Consider the following 13,008-nt stretch of genomic DNA (forward strand, 5'->3'; position numbering starts at 1 on the left):
GGTCATGATTCCCAGTATTGTACATGATTGTGTAATCTGATGTGATTTCCTTATGTGTTGTAAACTCTATCACTATGATGAGGTTATATGTGATCTCCTTATGTGTTGTAAACTCTATCATTATGATGAGGTTATACTGATGATGTCTACAAGATTAGATAGTGTCTTAATGCAATCTCTTCTGAGATATAGAGAGAAGCGAGCAGAGACACATGGAAACCTCATACCACCAAGAAAGCAGTGCCGGAAGCAGAGAGTGTCCTTTGCACCTGAGGTTCCTGCACAGAGAAGCTCTCAGACCAAGGGAAGATTGATGAGAAGGCTGAAACAGAGAAAAAGCCTTCCCCTGGAGCGGATGCCCTGAATTTGGACTTTTAGCTTACTTGACTGTGAAGAAATAGATTTCTCTTTGTTAAAGCCATCCACTCGTGGTACTCTGTTAGAGCAGCACTAGATGACTAAGACAGAATTTGGCAACGAGGATGGGATGCTGCTCTAACAGACACCTAAAATCGGTTTTGAAACTGTGACTGGATAGAGGTTGGCAGCGGCAGAGAACCAGCAGTGGCAGAGAACCTGCAGCAGCAGAGAAGGGGCAGTGACAGAGAACCAGCAGCAGCAGAACCAGGAGACCGGTGCGAGACGGTGCTGGAGCCGACCCACGGAGCGAGAGAGCTGAGTGCCTGTGCGCGGGAGGCTTCCTGGCAGAGTGGGGTGCTTCCGGGAACTTACTGGTGGAGCTACCCAGCTTTGGAAAACTTGCCCCAGCAGGGCAGATGCAGGCGTGAGGCCCGAGGGCTGAGAGGCCACAGGAAGCAGAAGCTGAAGAAACAAGGAACACAAGAAGCCAAGCTGCCTCAGTCTCAAAAGGTATGGCCATGACCTCAGGGGTTTCAAAGCGTGGAGCCATGGCCTCTGGTGCTTCTTAGGGTAGAGTTGTCACTCCGATGAACTAGGAGAATGATTTGCCTGAAGCTGAGGGAGCAGAGTTGCCGTCCCAGTGGGCCTGGAAGGTCGAGCTGAAGCCCAGGGCCAAGGGGCCTCCACTCAGAATCCAGAGACTGTGGTCAATACCTGGAGTCTGGAGGGCAGGACTATTGTGTAAATTGTCTCAGAGAACAGAAAATTATTTTCAAAGCCTTGAGGGCTAACGTAATGTGTTCTGCTGACTTGTTTGGAGCCTGTTATCCCTTCTTCTCCTCCAGTTTCTCCCATTTGTAATGGAAATGCCTAGCTTGTGCCTGTTCTGCCATTGTACCTTTAGAAGCAGACAACTTGTATTCTAGATTTCACAGATGAAGAGGAATTTTTGGATTTTGGACTCAGAGTTGATTTAAGACTTTTGATATGATATGATGGGATGAATATGTTTTGCATGTTGCAAGGACATTAATTTGGGGGGGCCAAAGGGTGGAGTGTCATGGATTGAATTATGTCCCCGCAAAATATCTGTCAACTTGACTAGGTCATGATTCCCAGTATTGTATATGATTGTGTAATCTGATGTGATTTCCTTATGTGTTGTAAACTCTGTCACTATGATGAGATTATACTGATGATGTCTACAAGATTAGACAGTGTCTTAATCCAATATCTTTTGAGATATAAAAAAGAGAAGCAAGCAGAGACACATGGGAACCTCATACCACCAAGAAAGCAGTGCCAGAAGCAGAGCGCATCCTTTGGACCTGAGGTTCCTGCGAAGAGAAGCTCTCAGACCAAGAGAAGACTGATGACACGGACCTTCCTCCAGAGCTGATGAAGAGAGCGTTCTCCTGGAGCTGATGCCCTGAATTTGGACTTGTAGCCTACCGGACTGTGAGAGAATAAACTTCTCTTTGTTAAAGCCATCCACTCGTCGTGCTTCTGTTAGAGCAGTACTAGATGACTAAGACAGGAGATGAACCCTAAACCAGGCTCTCCCAGCTGTGCTGCTCACCTCCAAAGGGTGTCCTCCACCTCAAGCTGAAAGACTCAGCCCCAGTTCCCTGGAGAGCTTTCTGGGGAGGGGTGCTGCGGGGAGGGCCCCACGCCCCTGGACTTCATGCCCTCCCAGGCTGCCAAGTGGGCCGGCTGCCTGCAGATGAATCGGGGCTGCTTCTCGGCTGCCACAAAATATTTTCCTCCTCCAAATATGGATCAGCCGGCTCTAAGTGGAACTCTGAAGTAATCACTAACGGACTCAAAAGTCAAAGCCATTTGAAAAACACACATACAGCCTGCCAGACTGCCGCTCGCTTCCTCACCTAGCACACTCATGGGGGGAGGGCCATCTGCAGGAGAAGGCCTGAGTCGGGGAGAGGCCAGCTCCCCTGCAGCCTCTCCATGGGACCTTGGGCCTTCCATAGCTCCTCTTGGGCCTCAGTTTCCCCCTGGCCTCCTCCAGTTCAGGCATGCTGTAGTCCAGGTTTCTGTGCCATTCTCTGACATCATGTCTATGCCCTTGCTTCTGAGATCCTCCCAGTATTGACCACGTGCCAGGCACTGCCCTAACTCCCTGCCACGGACTTGATCATTCCCCTGTCCAAACAACATCCATGTGAGGTTAGCTTCTATGACCTTCATATCACACTGCTTTATGAGTATGGAAACTGAGGCTCAGTAAGGGTAAGAAACTCGCCCACAGTCTCACACAGCTAGTACGTGGCAGAGTTGAGCCTCAAACCCAGACAGCTGGACTCCAGAAAACAATCCTGTAGCCACTCTGTTGCTGACCTTATGTGCTCTGGGGAGGACACAAGGGCTGATGGCCAGGCAGGGCCATGGAGCCTGTGAAGTGCCAGGAGCCCTGAGGGGGCTAAGAGGCAAGAAGGGTGTTGGGGCTGGGTCACCCTGGGCTGGGGCTAGGAGAAAGCTCAAGCTCCAAAACCAGGCCCACACCCAACCCCAAGACAATGTCAGGAGCAATCCATGAACAATGCAGTGTAGTCCAAAGATCTCTGAGCAAATCAGGCTGACCCAGCACCAGCCATGGAGGTCTGGACTGGAATCAGTCGGTGCCCTGGCCAGAAAGCCACACGTGCCCTCCCTAAAGACAGGCCCCAGAAGCAGCGTTTGCAGCCACTGCTGAAGAAAAGTTCCCCAGCAGGGCCTGTGGGCTGAGCCCAGAAGAGACATCTGGGAAGCAGAAGCAGCGTTTGCAGCCACTGCTGAAGAAAACTTCCCCAGCAGGGCCTGTGGGCTTAGCCCAGAAGAGACATCTGGGAAGCAGGGGCTTCTAGGGCAGCCAATTCAACCAGAAGTCAGAAATGGCTGACCTGGAGCTGAGGCTGAAAGGGACCTTCCTATTTCAGAGACCAAACAGAGGTGAAAGAAAATGACCAGGGGTTGGAAATTTAGGGTCAGCAAATCCGTTTTAGGAGAGCTGAGCCAAGGCAGCCCTGGACTGGGAAGGAGCTGGCCCCAAGACCAGAGTCTGTCACATGTGGTTTGCCCCTCCCAGCACGTGTCATCTGCAAATTGGGTGACCAGGCCTTCATGTCCCTACACAAGTCACAGATAAGAAGGTGGAAATGTGTTAGACCACGACACAGCCACCCTCTCAAAGGTTACCTCTATCTATTGGTCTCTTGGATACTTTCTTTCCAACTAGCTAAATCCATCCAACTGGACTGTCATCCAGCCCACGTCTCTGTCACCTTCATATGAAATTCACAACACGTTGTCAGAAGCCACAAAGGGAAATCATTCACAAGTGACCAGGGCTTAGCCTGGCCTGCCTCGGCCTCAGCAGCCATGATGGCTGCTTTCTTCCCTGAGCATCACATGCCATCTGCTCCCTGGGCCGCTGCCAATGCTGCTGAGCGTCCAGATCAAAGCCTGCTGGGCCACAGTTGCCCAATCTGCCCCTTCATTTCACAGACAACACACTCACACTAATGCTAATATGTGCCATCCCCAGGCCCCATCCAAGAAGCTACCCTAGTATTAATTTACGTGTGTCTGTGTCCTTCCAGAGGTATCCTCTGTGTGTGTGTGTATGTATGTATATCCCTTTATTTTACAGAAACAGTAGCATCCTGTATAAAACTCATTGCCATTGAGTCAATCGTGACTCATAGGGACCCTATAAGACAGAGTAGAACTGCCCCATAGGGTTTCCAAGGCTGTAATCTTTACAGAAGCAGACTGCCTCATCTTTCTCCAATGAAACGGCTGGTGTGTTCAAACCACCGACCTTTTGGTTAGCAGCCAAGCACTTAACCGCTATGCCACCAGGGTTCTGCATCCTCTATACACTGGTCTAATTTTCCAAAGTAATACAGTTAAATAGGTTAGAGAGCAAATAGTACTCTAAGACTTACAATTAAAAGTACCAGTACTCTGTTCCCCATACCCCCTCTCCACCCCTGCTCTCCAGAGGAAGCATTTCAAAAATATTTTGCTATTTCTCTTGGTTTCTACTTAATATTTATATATTTCTAAATACTATGCTGACACTGATAATTGTTGATTTTTTTTATTATAGACATTATCTTGTGACTTCCTACTACAAAAAAAGAGGATTTAACTCTATGTATACTTCTCCTTCCCCTAATCTCCCAGTATAAAACAATTTGATTGAATCAATATTCAGTGTTTATATTATTATTATGCAAACATTATTTACAGCTGAGTTCCCTAGTACACCATGATTGTATTTCCTTCCTTGCAAGGCTTTTTGTTTTTCCCAGAGTTAACAATCATTTTGTTTTTCATTTGCTCAGGTCGCAGTGTATTCATCTTCAGACTTTCTGCAGAATTGTAAAACTCCTCTCAATATAGTCAAATGTATTGTCTAATCTACAGGTTCATTTTGTTTTCTTGGAGACATCACACCTGGAACCCCCTAACCCCTAGTTCTAACCTTCTTTCCAGTCCTTCTCCCTCTGTCATCCTTGGATTTCCCTTCGCCATCATCCTGAGAATTCATTTTGCTTTCCTCTGTGTTGGAATCCTTTGATTCCTGGATCCCCGGTCTTTTTCCTTCTTGTTTCTTTAAAGTAGTTTTAACAGAGCACATTCTTGAAAAGCTTCCTAAAAGCAGATGCACAGAGATTTTTTTTTTTTTTTTTTAGAATTCATATGCAAAAATTTTTGATATTCTGCCTTTATTCTATCTTCACCGTTGATAGTAGTTTAGCTAGGACTTAATTCTAGAAGTAAGTTTTCCTTAGACTCTTGAAGGTGGTTAGCTACTGTCCTCCAACATACAAGTCCAAAGCTGTTCTGACTCCTGATCCTCTGGCTGAAATGGTTTTTCTCTGTGGAAGCTTTTAGCATCTGCTCATTATCTCGGGTGTTCTGAAGTGTCATGATGACATGACTTAGTGTAGGCTTTTTAGTCCTTCCTCAAACACACGGGGCCCCCTGGCTTTCAATTCATCCTTACAGGCGAGGGTCTGAAAGGCTGACCAGAACTCAGCCACTCTTCTCTGTGCCAGGAGGCCCTGAGTCAGGAGCCTCTCTGCTGCAGCTCTCTCCAGATGGCAAACTCCTGCCTTCTGCTGGGGTAGGGAAGGGGGAGCCGAGTGGATTCCAGGGCAAGAGAAGGAAACGTATAGGACTTTTTATCTTTCTGTTTTCAGTCTGACCCCACATCCTGGCATTCAGAAGCTTTCTGGGTTCTTGATTCCATCATCCTTACCCCCTGTAGGCAATTTGCTTTCAGCTTTGCTCTAAGTCTGTGTCATGGATCTGTCTGCTTTCCATTTTTGAACATTTTGTTGACCTCTCCTTACCTGTTGTCATCTCTTATGTTCTTTTTGTCCTTATGGTTTCTTTTCTTTATTTCTTTATTCTCCTTTTACTGGAGGAAACAGAGTTAAAAGAATATGCTCTATTCTCCCTGTTAACTGGAAGTTTCCTGCACTTTGCTTTCTTTATTTAACAATCTATCTTGGAGGTGGCTCCACATCAAGCGTAAAGATCCTCCTCCTCCTTTCTAAAGGTAGTCTTCCATTGATGGCCATATCAGGATCTACTTCACCTGTGGCCTCTGGATGTACATGGAGGGGCCAGGTCAAAGAGCTTTCCCTTTCTGAACCAGGGACACATGGGCATCTCCAGCCTGCCAGTGCTTTCCTGGTCCTCCTCCATTCTTCAAAGGTCTTGACAGCTGTTACACATCTTCAGCTGCAGATGCCCTTTGCTCCCCAAGATATGGTTTTCTGGGTCTGCAGACCCAACTTGGCTTGAAGCAGCAGAGAGCTCTCTCTGGTATCACTCCAACCATCTTGGAATTTCTGTTCCCTCTCAGTATTGTCCCCCTCTGTCTTATCTAAAGATCTCCAATATGGAGAATCAAAAGCAAAGGAGTTGAGCCATGTGGAGTGACCTTCATTGTGCTTCCTTACCTTGTGGCATCCTCAATCTCCCCAGCAGTAACCCGTTCCTATTCTTTGAGGCCTCAGACGGTGGGAATCTCCTGGGAAGAAGTGGGGCATTGGCCCATAAGCTCAGGAATGAAGGTGTCAAAAGAAGGACGGGGCCAGGAAGAGTTTTGAGAGAAGCTTGTTAGAGAAGTTTGAGTGAGAGTGCAGCCTTCTCTGGCTATGCCCTTCCCCGGGGGAGGTTGCCTGTGACAGGGATAGAAATAGGTTGGAAACAGGATCTGGGCAGGGGTCACCTCAGGGCCTGAGTGCACAGTCCAGAAAGAAGGATTCTCTAAGGATAGCTTTCTTGCAAGGAAATCTTTTCCAGAAAACCAATATAGAATAAGTGAAAATGGAAGGGCTATGTTCCAGAGAGAGAACCTGAACCCCCAATCCTGCTCCCTCTCCTTTAATCTCCCACTACCACCATGCTCCCTCCTTGACAGCCTCTGAGACTTGTGAGGAGCACTGTTGTTAGTTGCTGTTGAGTTGATTCTGACTCATGGCGACTACAGGTATACAGAATAGAACTGCTCCATAGGGTTTTCAAGGATGTGACCTTTTGGAAGCAGATTGCCAGGCCTGTCTTCAAAGGTGCCTCTGGGGGGGTTGAACTACCAACCTATCAGCTAGTAGTTGAGCACTTAACTGTTTGCCCCATCCAGGGAACTTGAGGAGCACTAAGGATCCAGAGAATACCATTTGAAAGCCCCTGACTTTCCTGGTGTGAAAAGAGGAGCAGGCATGGTCATGCCCATTGTGGAGAGTATAAATTGGTGCAGCCCCTACGAAGGACAGAATTATCATACCTATCCAAATGATCAGAGAAGAACATCATGCTTGGTAAAGCAGAGGGTCAGTGAAAAAGAGGAAGACCCTCAACCAGATGGATTGACACAGTGGCCGCAACAACGGGCTCAAGCATAACAATGATCATTAGGATGGCACAGGCCCGGGCAGTATTTCATAGTGACCCTATGAGTTGGAACCAACTCGAGGGCACCTAACAACAACAACCCTTTGCCCAAGGAGCCCTGGTGGAGCAATGGTTAAGCGCACAGCTGCTAACTGTAAGGTTGGCATTTGAACCCACCAGTCACTCTGTGGGAGAAAAGACCTGGCAATTTGCTCCCATAAAGATTTTCCAATGGGGCAATTCTACTCTGTCATATAGGGTTGCTATGAGTTGAGATCAACTCAACAGCACACAACAACAAAACAACCCTTTGCCCAGCATTTCTATGGCTAGGAATTTCCCCTGTGGATTTATTCTCACATGTGGGATAAGCTCTTTTTACATAAATGTTTAGTATAGCACTATTTGCAAAATTAAAGACCATAAATCACTTAAGTACCCATAATAGGGGGTCGATAAAATAAATTATGTTTCATCCACAGAAAGGAATGCTCTGTAGCCATTAAAAAGGAATGAGGTAAATCTCTATGCGTTTCATGTAAAACCATCCAAGATGAAAAAAAAGACGGTACAGAGCTATATGAATGCTACACTATGAATGGGATAAATGCTGAAGTATGAAGTAAGAACATTAAAGAATATGCATGTAGTTCTATGCATAAAAAATTCTTCTGGAAGGCTAGAAGAGAAACTAATGTGAGCAGTAGCTACCTTCAAGGAGAAGGCCTAGGAAGAGGGGAGGTATTTACTTATCATTTAGAACTTTCTATACAATTTCAATTTTCTAGCCATGCTTACATATTACTTTTCTATTTTATATTCACGTTACTTTTTAATAACATGTGAATAAATATAATATTATGTTCGTAATGTAGCATATTGTTACAGAGCCCTGGTGGTGCAGTGTTTAAGAGCTCTGCTGCTAACCAAAAGCTTGGTAGTTCGAATCTTTGGAAATCCTGTGGGGCAGTTCTACTCCGTCTTACAGGGTCGCTGTGACTCAGAATTGACTCCACAGCAGTGGGTATATGTTAATATAATTGATAATGTTTAGTAACAAGGGTTGTATAGGTAGTAGGATGTGGGTCATTTGGAGTTTTGTCATATGTTTCTGTATTTTTAAAAGTGAATGTTATTTTTAAAAGGAAACTAACAGCCCATGACTGTCCCCAGTCTCAGTGGCTCCCTGTGCCCTGGCCACCCCTCTGCCCCATTTGCACCTGAAGAGTCTCACACTTGTGGCAGTCAATGCCCACCTGAGACCCTGAGCAGGAAGTGTCGTTTCCAGGCTGAACGTAATGGCTGGGGAGAGTGAGTTAAAGCAGAGAAGATGAGGGGAAAGGAGAAGATCTGAGAGTCTAAACATGGTCTTCTCACTCCAACCTCACCCCATCTACCCCCAGAATGTGTTAGTGAGCTCACTCATTCCTCTAATAGGTTTTGTTGAGCACCTGGCTTGGGCCAAACACTGACACCCCTTCCATCCCATTCATTCTCTCCACAGTCCATGAGGGGATATTTGTAGCATCTCCATGCTGGCACTTATCAGGCACTGAAGAGAGGCTGAGGAAGGAAGGGAGAGGAGAGAGGGTGGGCGAAGAGATATTCAGTAACCCATCCAAGTTTACCCAGCCAGTGAACAGCCAAAATCCCTTCCTTGTCTGCCCCATTTCCCCAAGAAGGCTCTATCCATCTTTGTCATTCTACGATGAAATCCCTCCTTGGTTCTCTGGGAAAAAATAGCCACCAAAAGCTTTATGTTTCAGTTACTTCCAGGTGGACTCTGGGAATCATGACCCCTGAACCCCCAGGGTTGGAGACTCTCTGCCCTGTCCCAACCCATCTCCAGGGTTAGGTGGCTCTGAGCAGGGACCACACTCAGGAACCAGAGTGAGGCTGTACCAGGGCAAGAACCTGGGTCAGGGGGAAGGAGAAGGGAAAGGGGCTAGAGCTCAGGGGTCCCCTTTACTCACCAGAGAATCTCATTTCTGGTCAGGAAGGTCAGGGCCTACAACAAACCACAGATAGGTGACCAGCCTGTTCAGTCCGGCCCTACACTCAGCTCCAAACCTGACCCCTTTGGAGAGTGGAGGTCTTTGGGAGTTAGAGAGGAAAAGCCCATTCTCTCATCCCACAGCTGGGGAAATGAAGGCGTCCACACCATAGGTAGTGGGCCTGAGGTGGCAAAGGAGGAAATGGATCCTTTCTCTCTCCCCTCAGTCTCTGACAACCTTGAGAAGGAAGTGTTGGTTACAGGCCTGGTGAGTGGATCAGAAACAAGATTAAAACCCTGTGCTCTGGAGCAAGAGACAGATGAGGGGAGGCAGCCTCAGAGGACTGGTCTGGGCCACGTGGATGCATGTTTAGCAAAGACAAGGGCGTCACTACCCTAACTGATAAACTCCAGAGCTCCAGACAAGAGTTCTCCCATTTACCACCTGCCTCAGGGAGCTCTCACCCCCTGCCCAGAATCTCCTGCCTGATCTGCCCACCTGGTACTCCTCCAGATCCTCCCAGCACATCTGGTGCCTCAAACATTGCCCCATGGCAACCCCGCCCTGCTCTCTCCCAGCAGTAGAACCTCAGCCCCAAGGGCTCACCAGCTGGTGCAACCAGTTGGCCTGGTTGCCATGGTGACTCGCATTCCACCTTCTGCCCATTCTACCTGAGCCCCTGAGGGGGCCAAGAAACAGATTCTTTTGGTTCCCAAGGCTAACAGACATCACCCAAAACAATTAACAGAAAGGCAGCCCAATAGTAAGGTTGAGAGTGTGGGCTCTGGGGTCAGACTCTCTGGGGTCTAGTCCCAGATCTGCCACATTCTGGCCATGTGAGCTTGGGCAAGTTATTGAACCTCTGTGTCTTCATTTCCTCATCTGTAAAATGGGATAATAATCATGGGATTTGGGGGAGGATTATTTGACTTAATGCAGATAATAATGCCTGGCACATAGTAAGTGCTCAACAAACATTAGCTGTTAGAACCATGTCCCAAGTACTGAGCCAAGCATGGGGGACAGAGATGAATAAGCATAGATCAGGCCTCAAGAAGCGGGCCCAGAAAAGCACATTCCACCCCATCTATCAGGGTCCCAGTAGGCATACTCAAAGTAGGATAATATCAAGAGAGGTTAATAAAGGGGCTCTTCACACAGGTAAGGTCAGGGTTTGGGGAAACCACCCAGGATAGTGCAGAACACCAGAGCTAGTACCAACAGAGCTGCTACCAGCCCTGGCTCAACAGGACATGGAATAAATACCCCAGTGTCACTCTGCTTTTTCTTCAGTCTCCTGCTGGGAGATAAAACAAAATGATACATGGAAAGCTCTTAGCAAGGTACTCCACATATAATGAGATCTCAATAAAGCGTTGTTTTTGTTGTTAGGTGCTGTCTTGTCAGTTCCAACTCCTAGCGACCCCATGCACAACAGAACACTGCCTGGTCCTGTGCCATCCTCACAGTCATTGCTATCTTTGAGACCATTGTTGCAGCCACTGTGTCAATCCATCTCCTTGAGGGGCTTCCTTTTTTTCATTAACCCTTTACTTTACCTAGCACAATGTCCTTCTCCAGAAACTGGTCCCTCCTGATAAAATGTCCAAAGTATGTTGGACAAAGTCTTGCCATCCTTGCTTCTGAGGAGCATTCTGGTTGTACTTCTTCCAAGACAGATTTGTTTGTTCTTCTGGTAGTCCACAGTTGAATATATATTCTTTGCCAACAACATAATTCAAAGGCTTCAATTCTTCTTTGGTCTTCCTTGTTCATTGTCCAGCTTTCACTTGCATATGAAGCAATTGAAAACACCATGGCTTGAGTCAGACAAACCTTAGTCCTCAAGGTGATACCTTTGCTTTTCAACATTTTAAAGAGGTCTTTTGCAGCACATTTGCCCAATGCACTGTGTTTTTGATTTCTTGATGCTGCTTCCATGGGTGTTGATTGTGTATCCAAGTAAAATGAAATCTTTGACAACTTCAGTATTTTTTCCGTTTATCATGATGTTGCTTATTGGTCCAGTTGTGAGGATTTTTGTTTTCTTCAAGTTAAGGTATAATCCATACTGGAGGCTATAGTCGTTGATCTTCATCAGCAAGTGATTCCAATCCTCTTCACTTTCCGCAAGCTAGATTGTGTCAGCTGCATATCATGGGTTGTTAATAAGTCTTCCTCCAATCCTGATGCCACATTCTTCTTCATATAGTTTAGCTTCTTGGATTATTTGCTCAGTATATAGATTGAATAATTATGGTGAAAGGATATAACTATGATGAACATCTTTCCTGATTTTAAACCATGTGGTATCCCCTAGTTCTGTTAGAACGACAGCCTCTTGGTCTGTGTACAGATTCTACATGAGCACAATTAAGTGTTCTGGAATTCCCATTCTTTGCAATGTTATCCTTAATTTGTTATGATCCACACAGTCGAATGCCTTTGCATAGTCAATAAAACACAAGTAAACATCTTTCTGGTATTCTGTGCTTTCAGCCAGGATCCATCTGACATCAGCAATGATATCCCTCGTTCCATATCCTCTTCTGAATCCGGCTTGAATTTCCAGCAGTTCCCTGTTGACGTACTGCTGCAACTGTTTTTGAATTATTTTCAGTATAATTTTACTTGCATGTGATATTAATGATATTGTTTGATAATTTCAGCATTCCTTTAGATCACCTTTCTTTGGAATGGGCACAAATATGGATCTCTTCCACTCAGTTGGGCAGGTAGCTATCTTCCAAATTTCTTGGCATAGATGAGTGAGTGCATCCAGTGTTTCATCTGTTTGTTGAAACATTTCAGTTGGTATTCCGTCAATTCCTGGAGCCTTGTTTTTCGCCAGTGCCTTTAGTGCAGCTTCGTACCATCGGTTCTCGATCATATGCTACCTCCTGAAATGGTTGAATTTCGACCAATTCTTTTTGGTACAGTGACTGTGTATGTTCCTTCCTTCTTCTTTTGATGCTTCCTGTGTCATTCAATTCAATGTGTCATAGAATCCTTCAATATTGCAACTCGAGCCTTGAATTTTTTCTTCAGTTCTTTCAGCTTGAGAAATGCCAAGCGCGTTCTTCCCTCTTAGTTTTCTAACTCCAGGTCTTTGCACATTTCTTTGTAATACTTTATCTTCTCAAGACGCCCTTTGAAATCTTCTGTTTAGCTCTTTCACTTCATCATTTCTTCCTTTCACTTTAGCTACTCAATGTTCAAGAGCAAGTTTCAGAGTTTCTTCTGATATTCATTTTGGTCTTTTATTTCTTTTTAACGACCTTTTGCTTTCTTCATGTATAATGTCCTTGATGTTATCAGACAACTAGTCTGATCTTTGGTCATAGTGTTCAATGTGTCAAATCTGTTCTTGAGATGGTCTCTAAATTCAGGTGGGATATACTTGAGGTCGTACTTTGGCTCTCGTAGACTTGTTCTAATTTTCTTCAGCTTCACCTGAAGCTGATAGTCTCTTCCACAGTCCGCCCCAGCCCTTGTTCTGACTGACAGATGATATCGAGCTTCTTCATCATCTCTTTCCACAGATGTAGTCAATTTGATTTCTGTGTATTCCAACTAGCACGGTCCACGTGTATAGTTGCCATTTATGTTGTTGAGAAAAGGTATTTGCAATAGAGAAGTCATTGGTCTTGCAAAGTTCTATCATGTGATCTCTGGTGTCATTTCCATCACAAACACCATATTTTCCAACTACTGATCCTTATTCTTTGTTTCCAACTTTTGCATT

At 45.8% G+C, this 13,008-nt stretch overlaps 1 protein-coding gene across 1 annotated transcript in view; it reads right to left on the bottom strand.

Moving 5' to 3' along the window:
* The window catches only part of CIB4 (calcium and integrin binding family member 4), a 79,973-nt gene extending 70,106 nt beyond the window's left edge, over positions 1-9,867 (bottom strand). The window contains exons 1-2 of the mRNA XM_004377593.2: positions 9,762-9,867; positions 9,243-9,277 (exon numbers count right to left, since the gene is read on the bottom strand). Of these exons, the coding sequence (XP_004377650.1) occupies positions 9,243-9,277; positions 9,762-9,815 (89 nt within the window). The 5' untranslated portion in view covers positions 9,816-9,867. The remainder of the gene's footprint in view (positions 1-9,242; positions 9,278-9,761) is intronic.
* Positions 9,868-13,008: the final 3,141 nt, after the last annotated feature.

Source organism: Trichechus manatus, unplaced genomic scaffold (genome assembly GCF_000243295.1).
Source record: "Trichechus manatus latirostris isolate Lorelei unplaced genomic scaffold, TriManLat1.0 scaffold00052, whole genome shotgun sequence".
NCBI classification, from domain to species: Eukaryota; Metazoa; Chordata; class Mammalia; order Sirenia; family Trichechidae; genus Trichechus; species Trichechus manatus.